Source organism: Dama dama, chromosome 5 (genome assembly GCF_033118175.1).
Source record: "Dama dama isolate Ldn47 chromosome 5, ASM3311817v1, whole genome shotgun sequence".
NCBI lineage: Eukaryota > Metazoa > Chordata > Mammalia > Artiodactyla > Cervidae > Dama > Dama dama.
Window position 1 is genome coordinate 85,349,660 of NC_083685.1, and position 18,920 is coordinate 85,368,579.

Genomic DNA, 18,920 nt, shown 5'->3' on the forward strand with positions numbered 1-18,920 from the left:
CGGACTATACAGTCTATGGAATTCTCCAGGCCAGAGATACTGGAGTGGGTAGCTGTTCCCTTCTCCAGGGGATCTTCTCAACCCAGGGATAGAACCCAGGTCTCCTGCATTGTGGGCAGATTATTTACCAGCTGAGCCACCAGGGAAGCCCAAGAATACTGAAGTGGGTAGCCTATCCCTTCTCCAGGGGATCTTCCTGACCCAGGAATTGAACCAGGGTTTCCTGCATTGCAAGCAGATTCTTTACTAGCTGAGCTACCAGGGAAGCCCAAAAGCTACCTTTGTAATTGATAAAGGACTTTGTTGTAGTCACCTTATATCACTATAAATATTGGCAGAATGCTTTGGGCCCTAAGGAGAGAATAACTAGTCCTTGTCTCTCAGACTGTATTGATAAAAGTATGGATTATTTCTCCCATTTGTTCATTCTGCAAGTTATTTGGGGGCCTACTATAAAGTAGCCCTGTGCTAGCTGACGTGGATAGAAATGTGAAGGCAGATGAGGTTCCTGCCTTTGGAGTTTACACTGTAGACAGACGGATGTAATTACAGCTTGTGATCATTCTCCTGAAGGAAACTGAAAGGGCACCGAGCAAGTGGGTGACTGAGGAGGACGCCTCCAAACAGGCGACATTTGAGCAGAGACTGAGGTTGGGAAGAGTAGCAGCAGCAGGGGAGCAGGTGGGATCCCGAGGCAGGAGCGAGCCTGGCGCCCTTGAGGAACTGAAAGCCTTGCCTGTATTTGAATTTTATGTAAATCGAATCACTTAATGTGTATTCTTTTGTGCCTGTCTTCTTTCACTCAGCCTTTTAAGATTCATCTCCAGCCCACTGCACACAGCAGTGGTTTTGCTCTCATCGCTGTCTGAGTAGACCTTCATGTCTTTTCTACTGTGGATTGATGTTTGGATCTTTTCCAGCCTGAGACTCTTACAACAGTACTGCTACAAACATTCTTGTCCACTTCTTTTAAGAAACATGTTTCCAGTTGGGTGTATACCTGGAAGTGGAATTGCAAAGCCCTGTGTGTGCAAATGTGTGTGTTTCCCAAGTGGTGGTGCCAGTTCACTTTTCTGCCGGCAGTGTGAGAGTTCCAGTTACTCTGTATCCTTGTCGACACTTGCTAGTATCTGTCTTTTCCATTTCAGCCATTCCAGCGGGTGTTCGGTGATAACACTTTGTGATTGTAATCTGTACTTAGGACAGGGAAGAGTTTTTTATTTTTATTTATTTTATTTTATTTTATTTTTTTTTTATTAGTTGGAGGCTAATTACTTCACAACATTTCAGTGGGTTTTGTCATACATTGATATGAATCAGCCATAGATTTACACGTATTCCCCATCCCGATCCCCCCTCCCACCTCCCTCTCCACCCGATTCCTCTGGGTCTTCCTAGTGCACCAGGCCCGAGCACTTGTCTCATGCATCCCACCTGGGCTGGTGATCTGTTTCACCATAGATAGTATACATGCTGTTCTTTTGAAATATCCCACCCTCACATTCTCCCACAGAGTTCAAAAGTCTGTTTTGTATTTCTGTGTCTCTTTTTCTGTTTTGCATATAGGGTTATCGTTACCATCTTTCTAAATTCCATATATATGGGTCAGTATGCTGTAATGTTCTTTATCTTTCTGGTTTACTTCACTCTGTATAAGGGGCTCCAGTTTCATCCATCTCATTAGGACTGGTTCAAATGAATTCTTTTTAACGGCTGAGTAATATTCCATGGTGTATATGTACCACAGCTTCCTTATCCATTCATCTGCTGATGGGCATCTAGGTTGCTTCCATGTCCTGGCTATTATAAACAGTGCTGCGATGAACATTGGGGTGCACGTGTCTCTTTCAGATCTGGTTTCCTCAGTGTGTATGCCCAGAAGTGGGATTGCTGGGTCATATGGCAGTTCTATTTCCAGTTTTTTAAGAAGTCTCCACACTGTTTTCCATAGCGGCTGTACTAGTTTGCATTCCCACCAACAGTGTAAGAGGGTTCCCTTTTCTCCACACCCTCTCCAGCATTTATTGCTTGTAGACTTTTGGATAGCAGCCATCCTGACTGGAGGGAAGAGTTTTTTAAACTGAGAGGTCCTGGAAAGTGCCTGTATGCTAATGCGAAATCTCCAGTAGACGTAGAAAACAGATGCTCAGAAGAGAATGGGCAGCAGGGCAGACAGACTGATTTGTTTTGTTTGTTTGTTTATTTATTTATGACTGTGCTGGGTCATTACTGTGTGGGCTTTTCTTTAGTTGCAGTGGTTTTTCTCTAGAAAAAGTGGGCTTTTCTCTAGTTTGTGGTGTGCAGACCTCTCATTGCAGTGGCTTCTCTTGTTGCAGAGCACAGGCTCTATCTAGGGCTTGGGGGCTTCAGTAGTTGCCGCTCCTGGACTCTGGAGCACAGGCTCAATAGTCGTCACGCACAGGCTTAGTTGCTCCTTGGCATGTGGCATCTTCCCAGACCAGGGATCGAACCTCTGTCTCCTGCATTGGCAGGTGGAGGGAGTCTTTACCACTGAGCCGCCAGGGAAGCCCTGATTTTTTTTTTTTTTTTTTTGCGGGGGTGGGGTGGAATTGAGAACACTTTTCTTGTGATTTACAGAGTGTGGGCTTTAGGGTCTAAGCGACTTAGGTTCACATTCTGGCTTTCTACCTTCTGGGTATGACCTTTAGGTAAGCAAGTTACTTATGTTCTCTGAACCTTGGTTTTCTTACCTGAAAATGGGACTAATTATGGGCTTCCCTTGTAGCTCAGTTGGTAAAGAATCTGCCTGCAATGCAGGAGACCCGGGTTCTATCCCTGGGCTGGGAAGATCCCCTGGAGAAGGAAATGGCAACCCACTCCAGTATCCTTGCCTGGAAAATCTCATGGACAGAGGAGCCTGGTGGGTGGGCTGCAGTCCATGAGGTCACAAAGTCGGGCACTACTGAGCGACTAAAACACAACCTGCCTTGCCAGACTCTTGTGAGGACCATATGAGATAACACCAGGCACTGCCTAACCCAGCTCAGTGCCTGGAGATGAGAAGTATTCCTCCAGTGGAGAATGGTACTTCTTTACTTCTTAGAAAATGTAATTACTTCTACAGGTATTTCAAAGAGGTATGGCTAAGCCATATTGACAGGTTTTTCATAGCATTTTCTTTCAAAGTCATTGAGATTGTATGTTAATTGCTTTTTAAGGATGGTATACAAGATGAAGCAAAGCCCATTCTATATTAATGATGCAGAACGTGGGGGTACTTTCCTTTCTACACTTAATAGCATAGATGCTTTTGATAATTCTAGCATTACGGTAGTGATAGGAAGCAAACTACCCTCAGAAAACCAGAGATGATTCTGTAAGGCTTGCAACTAGCCATTTTCTCATTTGTTGTGTCTGAAAGTGAAAGTGTTAGTCACTCAGTCGTATCTGACTCTCTGGACCTGGTTGTCTGTAGCCTGCCATGCTCCTCTGTCCATGGAATTCTCCAGGCAAGAATACTGGATTGGTTGCCATTTCCTTCTCTGGGGGATCTTCCTGACCCTGGGATCAAACCCTGGTCTCCTGCATTGCAGCCAGATTCTTTACCATTTCAGCTACCAGGGAAGCCATGTCAGAAAAGTACGTATTAAAAAAAAATAAAAAATACTTCTTTGAGGATAGGGGGCATTTTAATTAGGTTTTTTTCCAAAGGGTTTTTACAATGTCTTCTATAGTGCGTTCGAGAGGGCTTCTTGGTAGGTTAGTAGTAAAGAATCTGCCTGTCAGTTCAGAAGACACGGGTTCAATCCCTGGGTCAGGAAAATCCCCTGGAGGAGGAAATGAAGACCCACTCCAGTACTGTTGCCCGGGAAATCCCATGGACAGAGGAGCCTTGCTGGATACAGTCTGTGGAGTCGCAAAGAGTTGTACACAACTTAGTGACTAAACAGTGGTGACAACATACGGTGGGTTCACTGTAAGTATCTTAATTCCAAGATGTTGCCATCTGTGTATAGGGGTAAAGCCTGTTGTTGCAGAAGTACCTTGGCTCACAGAGCAGTTAACTAAACTCCGAAGAAACTGGATGAGAACCTTGGAGACCTCAAGTTTAGTGCCTTGGATTTTGGTGGGTTAGCAAAATAGTTTTGAAGTTGCATTGCAAACTTGGAGATTTTCCTGAGATACTGACATTCTGACCCTTCTCTTTACCATGGGAAAGTCCATGGCCACCCCTGATCCAGTTAAAATCATTTGTGTTGGGTGGGCGGACAAGTGGAGAAGTGATTGTTTTCAAATTACTTAGGATTCTAGGACTTAACAGGGACAAATCACATTATCTGCCTTCTCACCTCTAACTGTGGCTGTACTCAGCCTACCTGGAATAGGTCATTTCTCTTACCCTGTTATTAGCACTGTTATTTTCCTGTTCAACAGGGTTCGGTCTACCAAGCTGACAGAATCCCATGTGCCAGCTAGCCACTCTGGCCTCAGACCACAGGGTTCTTCCACAGGGAATAGTACATTTTCTTGTTCACCCCAGCCCTACATCTCCCACCTTTTTTACCCTTTAGGCATATTGGAAGAGGAGAGCCTGGTAGGTTTCAAACAAACTTAGTAAAAGAGCAGTCAGACTGTATTTGAAAATTAAATTGCCAAGTCCTTTTTTTTCTGAGGAGGGTGAGGAAATTTGGGGGAGGGATTTTCAAGCCCTTGGCAAAGATTAGGTGGTAATTTTCTTTGCAGATCAGGAGGACGTTTGCAGATCACAGAGGGAAATTGTTCAAGTTGTCAATGTAGGGAAAATTCTTTTTATTTTGTGTAGGGGTATAGCCGGTTAACGGTGTTGTGCTAGTTTCAGGGAAACAGCAAAGGGACTCAGCCAACCACATACATGTATCCATTCAGGGAGAATTCTTTTTTACTTTTATTCTTTGGGGGAAAATTCTTTGTACACCCCACAGGTGGTTCCACTTTGTCCTTAAGGAACATAATCGGATGCCACATGTGTGCCTCTGTTAAGAGCTAAAGGATGAAACGTATTCCCCAGAGAAAAGTGTTTGTTTTGTTTGGCAGTGTTAAAATGATAAACCTTTTGCTTTCCCTTTCTGAAATAACCCTGGATATAGTTGTTATTTGGGCTTCCCTGATGGCTCAGTGGTGAAGAATCTGCCTCCCAACGCCGGAGTGTGTGTGTGCTCAGTCATGTCTGACTCTCTGGTACCCCGTGGACAGCCCACCAGGGTCTTCTGTCTGTGGAATTTTCCTGGCCACAATACTGGAGAGGATTGCCATTTCCTCCTCCAGGGAGTCTTCCTGACCCAGGGATCAAACCTGCATCTCTTGAGTCTCCTGCATTGGCAAGCGGATTCTTTACCACTAGCGCCACCCAGGATGTAGAAGATGTGGGTTCTATCCCTGGGTCAGGAAGATTCCCTGGAGGAGGAAATGGCAACCCACTCCAGTATTCTTTCCTGGGAAATCCCATGGACAGAGGAGCCTGGCGGGGTCGCAGAGTCCATGGGGAGGTGTCCATGCAGAGCAGTCCATGAGGTTGCAGAGTCAGATGAGACTTAGTAGACAACAACATCATAGTTGTTATTTAGACTTATGGCTTTCCATTTTGGCACGACTCTCATTAAGAAATGTGTCTTGATATTTAAATACACGTCACAGAGAGTTGAGGCCTTGTCTGCTAACCTTGGTGAACCTGTTCTGTTAGGCCAGGCAGGCCTCAGTTATTTTTAGCACTGGAGGCTCTTCCCCAGTGACCCCTTGCCCACACGTCCACGTCCCCAGGATGAGGCTACATTCTCCACCCACACATGGGGCCTGTGGAGTAACCACGGGGCAAATTTCACATCTTCCCACAGGAGCAGTTCCTTGTAAGTGTAGCCAAATACCCGGACGGGCTGAGAGCTTTTTCTTTCAGAGCTGCTCTGAGGAGGCAGTTGAGATTAGAGCCAAAGTTAAGAGGATGAAAATAGTGCTGAGGAAGACAGGTCTTCTTGACTCCCAGCAAAGGAAGAGCTTTCTTAGCTACTGTACCCAGAGAGATGAGCTGAGCTATATATATCATGCCTGATGGGGCCAAGTCCCTGGGGGGCAAGGACCTTGTGGAAATCACTTTTGGTCTCCCTGGGGCCCAGCACCTCTGGTGCTTCCCAAGCACTTGTAAAAGCACAGGAATTGAAACACTATACAGCTGGCCACCTTTCCACTTTTCCCTCCCAATGGTACCTTACCCAGTGGGGTCTACCCGTGATGTGGCCAAGTCCTTACCTTTTAGGAAAAAAATGTAGCATGTGCAATTTTGTGCACAAACTTTACAGCATTCCTTGTGCGGAAGAAAAGTTTTCTTTTTTTTAAGTTAATTTTTATTGCAGTATGTAGTTGCTTTACAATGTTAGTCTCTGCTGTACAGCGAGTGAATCGTTTATCCGTGTACATATAAGCCCTCTTTGTCACCACTGAGCATTGAGGAGAGTCTCCTGTGTTCTACAGTAAGTTCTTGCTTATCTGTCTTGTTGTTCATTCACTAAGTCGTGTGTGACTCTGCAGCACACCAGTCTTCCCTGTCCTTCACTTTCTCCCTGAGTTTGCTCAAACTCATGTCCATTGAGTCAGTGATGCCATCCAACCATCTCCTCCTCTCTTGCCCCCTTCTCCTCTTGCCCTCACTCTTTCCCAGCATCAGGGTCTTTTTCAATGAGTTGGCTCTTTGGCATGAGGTGGCCAAAGTATCTATCTTATGCATAATATCAATACTGTATATAAATCTCAGTCTCCAATTTGTCCCACCCTTTGTTTTCTTCTTGTGGTTAAATATTTCATTCTTCCATCTCTCTCTGCTAGTGCTGTCAGCTTAGCTTTGATTCCATCTGCCTTCACCTCTGCTCCAGTCTCTGGGGAAAGAGGTGACCTTTCTCCTGCCCTGGGGGAGTCCACCCCTATGTCTTGGTCACTTTTCTCTCCCTCATGGCCCTTGTTCCCATATTTATTGCCAGCTTCCCTTCCCTTCCTCTATCAGCTCTGAGTCTTTGTGGGGTTTCCTTTGTGGTCTCTGAATATGTCTGCCTTTCTCTTATCTTGAGACCTGCTGCCTTCTCTCTTCCCTTCACTGTCAAAAGTTTCGAGAGAGAATAATTTATCCTTTGAGTCTGGCAAGTCCTCACTTCTCACTTGCGTCCCAACCTATGGTTATCCATCAGCTTCTCTCTTCCTAAAGGGCTGGGGCATGGAGGACACTCAGTTTCCTAAAATTAGGTCCATCACGTTCCTCTCCACATTCTGCTCTCTGGGTCATTTGCCAGCGTCGAACATTTCTTTTTGAAATTCCACACAGTCTTCCAGTTCTCCCACCTCTGAGCATAGTTCCTTCCTTTGCGCCGGTTGGTCCTCTGCTGCTTGCGCGTTAGATCACATGTTCCTGAGAGCTCTCCCAGGCCGTCCTCTCTCCTGCCCCAGATGGTCTAACCATCTTCCTGCCCCTCTCTGGCTTTAGGTACTTTCCAGTAGGCGAGGATCCCCAAGCCTGCATCTTCAGCGGACGCGGTGCTGCGCGTACATCCGCAGGCCCCCACAGGTACTAAAACTCAACTCAGTCTTAACCTGCCCCTCCTCCCGCAGAAGTGTGCTCCTCCTGAGGGCTGCAGCTCAGTCAAGGGTTCTACTCTCGCTCTTGCTGTGTCACTCAGAGAGCCGGTCTCTCTCCCCGCCCCCAGCTCTTCGGTTCATGGCCATATCCTGCTGAGTCTGTCGCAGATCTCTGTCCCTTTCTCTTCTACCCATATCCTCATATCTCGCTTCCCACCCGCCCCTCACAGATTGGTCCTCCACACTGCTGACTGCTGTAGTGGCCATTCTAAAATGCAGGTAAGGTCACAAAGCCTGGTGTGGCCTCAACTTTTAATGGTGTCCCGCTACCATTCCAGCCTCCTTACCAAGGAATACAAAGTTTTGTGGGGTTTTTTTTTTTTTGGCTGCTGTGGGTCTTTACTGCTGCACGTGGTCTTTCTCTAGTTGCAGAGCTCGGGGGCTACTCTAGTTGCAGTGCGCGCGGGCGTCTCCTTGCAGTGGCTTCGCGTTGCGGAGCAGGGGCTCTAGGCACGCAGGTTTCCGTAGTTAGGGCTCGCGGGCTCTGGAGCGCAAGCGCAGTAGTTGTGGCACACGGGCCCAGTTGCTCTGCGGCAGGTGGGATCGTCCCTGACCAGGGATTGAACCTGCATCCCTCGCATTGGCAGGCAGATTCTTAACCACTGGGCCACCAGGAAAGCCCTGGAATACAAGGTTTTGCGTGGCTGCTTGTTTACTTACTGTACTCCAATCCATCCCTACCCTTACCTTTGACCCAACCAAGCATTTTGTAGTTTCTCTGATGCCCTGGTCCATGCTGTTGGTTTTTTTTTTTTTTTTTTTTTCAAAAGTCGTTTTGCTCTTGACTTTCTGGCCCATAACAGTGTTACTGAGCTGGGTTCTTGGTCTCCTTAACAGAAATTGATCAGAGACCAGGCAAGAAATCTGAGCAAGGCTTTATTAGGCCCCCTGCTGCAGCAGGAGGGAGCGAGAACAGGCAACAGCTTACCTTGCCTGCTTGCTGAGGGGGATGAGAGCTCTTCCTTAAATGGCTGGGGGTAGGTAAGCGTGGATCCTGGGGTTGGGCTGGGGGGGTGGCTTAGGTGGTTTGCCCACCGTTTGGTGGTATTGTGTGCAGAGGGCGTGTGCAGTGCCCTGCTTTTGCTCCCAGCTTTTCAGAAGTGGCAGTTGTATCTTTGGTCTTTTTGTGTCTTGTTGTCCATAATTTGCCCCAATACATGCACAAGGTTATTTTTAATCGCTTACAGTTTTCTTTCTATTTTGTGGTTCAAGGAGATGTTTATCCTGGTTCAGGCATTGCGACACAGGGTCCCAGGTCCCAGCTTGTCTCAACAGGGTCTGTCTTCCCTGGTCATTCCTCCACCCCGGAGGAAGGAGCTGATCGTTGTTCTTATCTTTGTCACCCTTCCCCTGCTCCCCTCAATCCCCCACCCACCGGCTTCCCAGGTGGCTCAGTGGGTGAAGAATCCACCTGCAGTGCAGGAGATAGAGGAGATGTGGGTTTGATTGCTGGCTCAGGAAGATCCCCTGGAGGAGGGCATGGCAACCCTCTTGAGTAAAGACTCCAGAGGGTTTACTCTCGAGTAAAGAGGGTTTGCCTGGAGAACCCCAGGGACAGAGGAACCTGGTGGGCTACAGTCCACAGGGTCAGACACTGCTGAAGCAACTGAGCATGCACACACCGCCTTGCACTACACAGACCTCTGTTAAAGCACCCTGAAGTTTCCGTGTTTGGTTTTACATTTGTCATTCCCCTATTAGACATGAACTCCATGAGGGCAGGTGCTCGACCATGCTCACCCAGCATAGCAAAGCACTGGCCCCTCTAAAGGCTGCAGGCACAAGTGAGCAGAGTTCTGACAAGTTCAGTGAACCACCCACAGCCTTGTCTCCAGGCTGTTCTGCCACTCCCCTGCGCCCACCTCATTCTGTTAACTGACACATCCTGCTGACTCTGTCAGAAATCTGTCCACATTTGGGACGAGCCTGGAAAGCCAAATGTTAATTGTGGTGAAATCACTGGGTTTAACTTTTTAAAAAAATATTTATTTTTAGTTATTTACTTGGCTGTGCTGGGTCTTAGTTGTGACACACGGGATCCTGGATCTTCATTGCAGTGTGGGGGATCTAGTTCCCAGACCAGGGATTGAACCTGGGCCCACCTGAGTTGGGAACACGGAGTCTTAGCCACTGGACTCCCAGGGAAGTCCCTTTAGGCTTACTTTTTACCTGTGCCTTCCCAGAGAGATCGCAGTGAAAGCATCGTTACAATGCTAGTGGCAGTCACTGAGGTTCATTTAGTGCATTCCAGACTGAAGAATGTCCAGACGAGAAACATGAAGCGCAGAAAGGCCGTGACTTGTTGGCAGTAGGTAATAGCTCAGGTCTTCTGGTTCCAGGTTTCATGATCTTTGTATTATTCCACACTGTTTCGGATGCTTCCATCAACATCTTGTTTTGGGATGTTTTTTAGGTCTTTTTCTTAGATTTTTTAAAGAAGTAATTTTATGTGTTTATTTTTATTTTTGGCTGTGCTGAGTCTTTACTGCTGAGCGGGCTTTTCTGCAGTTGTGGCGAACAGGGGCTGCTCTCTAGTTGCTGTGCATGGGCTTCTCTCTGCGGGGGCCTCTCTCGTGGACCCCGGGCTCTAGGCTGTGCAGGTTGCAGTAGTTGCAGCTCCCAGGCTCTAGAGCACAGGCTCAGTAGTTGTGTTGCACAGGCTTAGTTGCCCTGAGGCATATGGGATCTTCCTGGATCTGGGATTGAGTCTGTTTCTCCTGCATTGGCCGGTGGACTTTTACCCCTGAGCCATCAGGGAAGCCCAACAGGTGGTTTTTTTTGAAGAGTTACAAACTTCCTCTTTCAAAGGGCCAATACTCTGCTGTTGCCTCCAGTCTCTTGCCAACAAATAGCTTGCTTATTTAACTACTCTTGGCTGCTTTATACCATGTGAGTTCACAAGGCAGGTTAGGTCTGTTTTCTGGGAACTGAGAGTCTTCAGACGAGTCACAGTGAGCCAGAGAGACATGTTTTTGATGTGCAGGAAACAATGCATGTGTGGTTAGTTAAGCTTTAAATATTGCGTGCGAGTCATTCATTCAGTAGTCCTAGTTGAGCCACCCATCTGCCAGGCACTGTATGACTGTCATGGTCCCCTTTCCCAGGGGGTCATAGGCAGGCAGCTGAGACAGGTGTTAATGGGACATGCCTGCAGAAGTGAATGCTTGTGTTGGAGGCAGTGTTAGGAAGCTGGAAAGACTCTGGAGTAATCTTGAGGTCGAAGGTCATATCTGCGACCTTCACTGTGCTCGGCCTTCCTCTTTTCCTCTTAAAAAATAACTAAGGTGGAACCAGTGGCTTCTTAGTTCCTTCCAGCTCACTGTGGTCTTTGAACTCCAATCTAACAAAGGCACTTTCAGTGAGTAAGGAGGCAGAACTGAAAGTACCATTCTTTTGTGTGAGCTGATTATGAATACGCTACATGTTTCATTCATTACCCCCCTTGAGTGGAGAGTTCAGGCCTACAAGGTCACCCTGACTGCCTCGGTCTACTGAGAACAGGGCATTTTACTTTATCGCAGCAGCGCTTGGCATTTGAGTGGAACCCCTTGTAGCATTTAGTTTATTCTGACATTTAAGAGAGTGGATCCTCTTTGTTTGGTGATCTTAAAAAAACCATCAACCTCCTTGCCCCTAATTCCTATATTTAATACTTAGAATGGGAATAATAACCCAGAAGTTCTTTTGAAGTCCGCAGAGGCACTGATTCAGCAAGGAAGCCAATATCTGTGGAGTGTCTGCTGTGTGCACAGGACCGATGTGAATAAGTGGTCCCTGTCCTCAAAGAACGGGTGGCCTAGGTGTAGAAAAAAGCACAAGTATTACAGGTATCACAGGTGCCGTGGTAGAAGCTGATGTCGAGTCCGAGGTACATGTTAAGAGCTGTCAGCGAGTTCTGCTGGCTGATGGGAGCAGAAACCAGGGAGCACCGTCATACAGGGAAGAGAACGTTAGGTTGAGGGTCAGAAGAGCTGGGTTTTCCAAATCTCAGTTCTCTGTAATTAGATATGACATTGATTTCTTTGGGCCTGGGTTGCTTCATCTGAGTAAAGGAAATACTGATCCCTCCGCCCCGTGTCAGTCAGAGTGTGGAAATGTAGGATAGAGTTCTTTCTGTCTGAGCTCTAGGGGCAAGGTTATGTTCCTGAATGACAGAGCTATCAGGCCAGGTGTAATCGCTAAGACAAAAGATGTTATTTGAAGTGAAGATCTCAGATGAAACCCAAAGAGACATCAGCACCCTTTCCTTTGAAAAGGATGGCAAGTTGGCTCGGCCAATCGAGCTGGCCTGTCCTGGCGAGTCAGTTGTCTGCGCCTTTATCTAGAAGGGCAGCCGGGGGGAGGTGCAGGATGTGGCCCCTGAAAGCCCGTCCTCACCTTGCCTCTGGCGGCAGGTGTGGACCTATACTGGCCATTCCCCTGTGCCCTCAGGGGGTGGGAACCCAGTCAGGGTGTGTCTTTTTAATTCTGACCTCTCTCCCCTTTCTTCCTCAAATCAGATCTCATCATGTGGGCAACCTGCTGCAACTGGTTCTGCCTGGATGGACAGCCTGAGGAGGCCCCACCGCCCCAGGGTGCCAGGACTCAGGCCTATTCCAACCCTGGGTACAGCTCCTTCCCTTCCCCTACAGGCTCAGAACCAAGCTGCAAGGCCTGTGGGGCCCACTTTGCAAGCATGGCCAGGAAGGTGAGTGTCGACTTCTGGGCCTGCTCAGCCACTGTAGCTAAGGGCCCTCTGGCAGGCCTCCCCTCCTTGATGCCTGCCCTTCCCTTTGCCGGTGCAGAGCTGGCAACCCAGACCCAACCCGTCCTTTCACATGAATATTAGAACTAACTTAGCAGGGGCCTTCCCTAGTGGTCCAGTGGTGAAGACTGTGCGCTTCCAGTGCAGGGGGCGTGGGTTTGATGCCTGGTTGGGGCACTAAGGGCTTCCCTGACTGGTGGCTCAGATGGTAAAGAATCCGCCTGCAATGTGGGAGACCTGGGTTCGATCCCTGGATTGTGAAGATCCCCTGGAGGCTGCCCACTCCAGTATTCTGGCCTGGAAAATTCCATAGTCCATGGGGTCGCAAAGAGTCAGCACTAAGATCCCACATGAGTTGGAGCTAAGTTAGAACTTGCAAAGAGTTGGAACTAAGATCCAACATGCTGCAAGGTATGGCCGGAAAACTGACCAAGCAAAATCAAAGCATTTTGGCAGAGAGTTGGACACAGCTAGATCTGAACTCAGATGGCAGCTCAGCCACTTCCCTGCTGTATGACTTCACCTCTTGATATTCATTTCCCGACTCTGAAGTGGGGATATCATAGCCGTACGTAAATCACATCTCACAGTGTCCTAGGAATAAAGTGAGCTAAGCTGTTCAGGGGGCCTGGCGCGGTGCTTTGGGTGCAGCAGGCACTTGCTGTTTCCTTCAATAGCTGCCGTCGTAAAAAGCCTGACTCGAGATGAACTTGTTCTTTTAATTGAAGGCAGTGTCAGGAACATCTCAGATACATCAGGACCCTGACAAGGTGAAGACTGGCGCTTGTTTATGTCCTGTAGCCATATCATTTAAAATGCATGATAGCGGTTTCCAGATTAGTGAGCAGGAGGTGAAGTTGCTGTCCGGCCAATGGTGTGCGTGGGTGTGGGCTTCCCCTCTGTCTGGGCAAGCACGCCGGGGGCCAAAGGTGAGCCCTGACCCGGGAAAGGACTCTGCCCAGAATGTGATGTTCCAGTGACAATAATGGGAAATTTGAGAGGAAAAAATACTTTCTAAACCATCTGCTGTGTGCCAGGGACTATTTTAAGAAATTTGTAGAGTTTTGGTTTCATTTAATCCTCGCAATACCTCTATGAGGTAGATTTTTTGTTTTGGATTTCTTTTTGCTGTGCCACATGGCATGTGGGATGTTAATTCCCCGCCTGAGGATTGAATCTGCACTGGCTGCATTGGAAGCACAGAGTCTTAACCACTGGACCCCCAGGGACGTTCTATGATGTAGGTTTCAGGGGCCCTAAACTCCCACTTTAAATATGAGAAACTAAGGCTTAAAGTTTAACAGAAAAAGGAAACTGTATCTGTCAAGTTCCTGACAAATAGCTTCCGAGACATGAAAATACTGGTTCTTTCCCCTCCGCTTAGGTAGTGCCCCACAGCTGCGTGGTTATTAAAAGGCAGAGCCAGGATTCAAACATATGTCTCTGACTCTCAAGTCCTCTCCCTGAAGACAGCGTGTCAGACTTTCTGCAGCCTGAAGTGTTGGCCAGCCACCCCTCTGTCCCTGTGGGATGGTGGAGGCTGGGCAGTTTGCCTCGTAGGTGGTTTCTGCCTGCACCTCACTGCCGTGCAGGGAAGGAGAGCACACAGCCAAACTCTGTTGTGACTTGCTGGGCTACCCCCGTCGCTGAGAACTCGGCCGGAGAGGCTGCCAAAGCCAGGGGGCTGTGGGTACGTGGGCAGGCGGCCCTTCTCTTACACGTGGACTGAGGGGTTCAGTCCGTAGGTGGAGGCTGAGGTGGAGAGGAGGAGGAACTCGGGGCCGTGCGGTCCTGTTCACTCGCCTGGCACCAAGCTAGGCATTTCAGATGCGTGGTGTCCCTGCATCCTTACACCACTCTGTAACGTATATGCTACTGTTATGTGTTCCCATATAACAGATGAAGGAATTGTCCTCTTTATCTAAAGCAGTCATTTCAAGGACTCCTTAAGCACATCAGGAGTCTGTTGGATGGTCAGAGCTCCTGCTGTTTTCATCGCTACATTGTGAGCAATGCTAGGAACAATCAGTAGAAGTGGCAAAGTAACTGGCAAGAAAGGAATAGGGAAAACCCTTGTCTGAATGAAGCAGCATGGGAAATTCCCTAGTGGTGCAGTGGTTAGGACTCTGCACTTTGACTGTGCATTCACTCCCTGGTTGGGGCACTAAGATTCTGCAAGCCATGCAGTGCAGACAAAAAAAAAAAAAAAAAAAGCAGCATGAATTTGCAGTAGATTTGTTTGATCCTCCACCTGCCCCCTCCCCCCCTTATTTTTAAAGTCAGTTATACTCTGGAGTGGAAACAGAGAGAGCACAGAGAAGATAGTGGTGGTAACTAGGGAGCTGATTTGAGAGAATAGCATTGAAACATGCATTACCATGTGTAAAATAGGTCGCCATTGGGAGTTTGATGCATGACTCAGGGCGGCCAAAGCTGGTGCTCTGTGACAACCTGGAGGGTTGGGGTGTGGAAGGGCAGGGGTACAGGATGGAGAGACAAATGTATGCCTGTGGCCAATTCATACTGAGGTATGGTAAAAACAGTCACAGTATTGTAAAGTAATTCAGTTCAGTTCAGTCACTCAGTCGTGTCCGACTCTGCGACCCCATAAATCGCAGCACACCAGGCCTCCCTGTCCATCACCAACTCCCAGAGTTTACTCAAACTCATGTTCATTGAGTTGGTGATGCCATCCAGCCATCTCATCCTCTGTTGTCCCCTTCTCCTCCTGCCCCAATCCCTCCCAGCATCAGGGTCTTTTCCAATGAGTCAACTCTTCGCATGAGGTGGCCAAAGTATTGGAGTTTCAGCTTCAGCATCAGTCCTTCCAATGAACTCTTTAGGACTGATCTTTAGGATGGACTGGTTGGATCTCCTTGCAGTCCAAGGGACTCTCAAGAGTCTTCTCCAACACCACACTTCAAAAGCATCAATTTTTCGGTGCTCAGCTTTCTTCACAGTCCAACTCTCAACATCCATACATGACCACTGGAAAAACCATAGCCTTGACTAGATGGACCTTTGTTGGCAAAGTAATGTCTCTGCTTTTTAATATGCTATCTAGGTTGGTCATAACTTTCCTTCCAAGGAGTAAGCGTCTTTTAATTTCATGGCTGCAATCACCATCTGCAGTAATTTTGGAGCCCCCCAAAATAAAGTCTGACACTGTTTCCACTGTTTCCCCATCTATTTGCCATGAAGTGATGGGACCAGATGCCATGATCTTAGTTTTCTGAACGTTGAGCTTTAAGCCAACTTTTTCACTCTCCTCTTTCACTTTCATCAAGAGGCTTTTTAGTTTCTCTTCACTTTCTGCCATAAGGGTGGTGTCTTCTGCATATCTGAGGTTATTGATATTTCCCCCGGCAGTTTTGATTCCAGCTTATGCTTCTTCCAGCCCAGCGTTTCTCATGATGTTCTCTGCATATAAGTTAAATAAGCAGGGTGACAATATACAGCCTTGATGTACTCCTTTTCCTCTTTGGAACCAGTCTGTTGTTCCATGTCCAGTTCTAACTATTCCTTCCTGACCTGCATATAGGTTTCTCAAGAGGCAGGTCAGGTGGTCTGGTATTCCCATCTCTTTCAGAATTTTCCACAGTTTATTGTGATCCACACAAAGGTTTTGGCATAGTCAATAAAGCAGAAATAGATGTTTTTCTGGAACTCTCTTGCTTTTTCGATGATCCCGCAGATGTTGGCAATTTGATCTCTGGTTCCTCTGCCTTTTCTAAAACAAGCTTGAACATCTGGAAGTTCACGGTTCACGTATTGCTGAAGCCTGGCTTGGAGAATTTTGAGCGTTACTTTGTTAGCGTGTGAGATGAGTGCAACTGTGTGGTAGTTTGAGCATTGTTTGGCATTGCCTTTCTTTGGGATTGGAATGAAAACTGATCTTTTCCAGTCCTGTGGCCATTGCTGAGTTTTCCAAATTTGCTGGCAACTTGAGTGCAGCACTTTCACAGCATCATCTTTCAGGATTTGAAATAGTTCAACTGGAATTCCATCACCTCCCCTAGCTTTGTTCGTAGTGATGCTTCCTAAGTCCCACTTGACTTCACATTCCAGGATGTCTGGCTCTGGGTGAGTGATCACACCATCGTGATTATCTGGGTCATGAAGATATTTTTGGACAGGTCTTCTGTGTATTCTTGCCACCTCTTCTTAATATCTTCTGCTTCTGTTAGGTCCATACCATTTCTGTCCTTTACTGAGCCCATCTTTGCATGAAATGTTCCCTTGGTATCTCTAATTTTCTTGAAGAGATGTCTAGTCTTTCCCATTCTGTTGTTTTCCTCTATTTCTTTGCATTGATCTCTGAGGAAGGCTTTCTTATCTCTCCTTGGTATTCTTTGGAACTCTGAATTCAAATGGGTATATCTTTCCTTTTCTCCTTTGCTTTTGGCTTCTCTTCTTTTCACAGCTATTTATAAGGCCTCCTCAGACAACCATCTTATCTTTTTGCATTTCTTTTCCATGGGGATGGTCTTGATCCCTGTCTTCTGCACAATGTCATGAACCTTTGTCCATAGTTCATCAGGCACTCTGTCTATCAGATCTAGTCCCTTAAATCTATTTCTGACTTCCGCTGTATAGTCATAAGGGATTTGATTTAGGTCATACCTGAATGGTCTAATGGTTTTCCCTGCTTTCTTCAATTTAAGTCTGAATTTGGCAATAAGGAGTTCATGATCTGAGCCACAGTCAGCTCCCAGTCTTGTTTTTGCTGACTGTATAGAGCTTCTCCATCTTTGACTGCAAAGAATATAATCAATCTGATTTTGGTGTTGACCATCTGGTGATGTCCATGTGAAGAGTCTTCTCTTGTGTTGTTGGAAGAGGGTGTTTGCTATGACCAGTGCGTTGTCTTGGCAGAACTCTATTAGCCTTTGCCCTGATTCTTTCTGTATCTTCTAACTGAAAAAAAAAAAAAAAAACAACTTGGGAGAATCAGGAGATCCAGCACATTTTTGACATTGGTCAGCCAGAAGAGGGAAAGTGGATGGATGAGGGAACCGGCCCCAGAAGAAAGAGGGATGGTTGGGTGGGGATGGGGAAGGTGCTATATTTTCTTCATAGTGGTTTTCACCACCCAACATACATGTGTTTGTGGACTGCCTGTCTTTTCAGATGGTACACAGAGTAAGGGATTCTGTCGGTTTTGCCTACAAGTTTTTCCCAGTGTCTATCTAGACTGACATGGTAGGTGGGCAATAGAGTTTTTCCAATGAATGAATGAATGGACTGTTGAGAAGAATTTGCAAAAGAGGAAGTAGATCAGAGAGTTTCTACTTTCATCATTCTATGGCTGGCATTTCCATGCTGAAGTTTCACTGAGGGCCCGGTTCTGTCCCAGCAGCGTGGTAGCAGCTAGAGGTCATGCTTTTGTGGAGAGAGGGCCAAGACATAGGGCATTCCCCTGGGGAGCTTACTGTCTGGTTAAGGAGGCCTCCATTTACAAAGAACTAACAAGAGTCAGTTGCATAAGTTAAGTATGAGGGCATCACGCACTGTTGGTAAAGGGATCATTCTAGCCACAGAGGAAGGCTTGTTGATTTGCAAAGCAGTGGCTGAGGTAACAGCACCAGAGGTGGAGCAGATGCAGGTTGGACCTGGGAAGAGTGCGTGGCCTGTTTGACCAGGATGCAGGGTACTGGGGGGGTGAGGGCAGCAAAGTTGGCCTCAGCAGTAAAGGCCCAGGGCTTCCACAGTGAGGAGCCTGTGGCCACCAGACCACAAGGAAGCGCTGAAGGATTCTGAACAAAGCCACAGCCGGACTGATTGTATTTCAGGCGGACATGGCTTCACGAGGAGGGTGGTTTGCCGGAGCCGTAGGAGAGGCACTGAGGCAACTTCTGCACACCAGTGGGAAGTTCCCAGAGCCTAGTCTGGGGAGGCCGAGACCGACCCAGGTAGCTTCTATCTGGTGAGCGGCTCTTTGTGCCAGACCTTGTGAAGGAGTGGTTGTCAACCCATTTTACAGATGAAAAGGAAGAGACTCAGACACAAAAGGCACTTCAGCTACTAAGATACAGGGGACTGCGGCGAAGACGGATGAAATGGAGGAGGAGGTCAAACCGAAGAAGCCAGGATATCAGTCTGTCTAAAATGAGGCATGGCACTAGTAAAATAAGGAACTTCTGGGGACTTCTCTGGTGGCTCAGCGGTTAAGACTTTGAGCTTCCACTGCAGGGGGTGTGGGTTCGATCCCTGCTCGGTGAACTAAGATCTTGCAAGCTGCCTGGCGTGGCCAAAATGAAAAAATAAAGTAAGTTTTTTCTTATTTAGTGAAAAATATTCAGTGTGTTAGGTGTGTTAGGCATTGCCTGGGCTGGAAAGGTAAAGATGAAGAGAGTCATCCCTCCACAGTAGGGAGCTCAAAGTCTGACAGGAGGATGAGGGCAAAGGTGCAGCTGTGTGAGGAGACGGGAAGAAAGCTTCTGTACCAAGAAGAACAACTTTAAAAAAAAATTAATTGTTTATTTTTAGTTGCACTGGTTCTTTGTTGCTGCGATTGGGCTTTTTTTAGTTGCAGTGAGGGGGGGCTACCGACTCTAGTTGC

The 18,920-nt window shown here is 47.3% G+C and overlaps 1 protein-coding gene across 9 annotated transcripts in view; it reads left to right on the forward strand.

The window, feature by feature from the left end:
* RFFL (ring finger and FYVE like domain containing E3 ubiquitin protein ligase) overlaps window positions 1–18,920 on the forward strand; it is a 76,454-nt gene that overhangs the window by 41,976 nt on the left and 15,558 nt on the right. For 7 of the 9 annotated variants that reach the window (XM_061142799.1, XM_061142791.1, XM_061142794.1 and 4 more), the window contains one exon: window positions 12,114–12,301. In XM_061142799.1, the coding sequence (XP_060998782.1) occupies window positions 12,122–12,301 (180 nt within the window). In that variant the 5' untranslated portion in view covers window positions 12,114–12,121. Of the gene's footprint in view, window positions 1–7,462; window positions 7,544–7,752; window positions 7,834–12,113; window positions 12,302–18,920 lie in introns of those variants that run through there. The other 2 variants (XM_061142796.1, XM_061142798.1) reach the window with 2 other exon arrangements.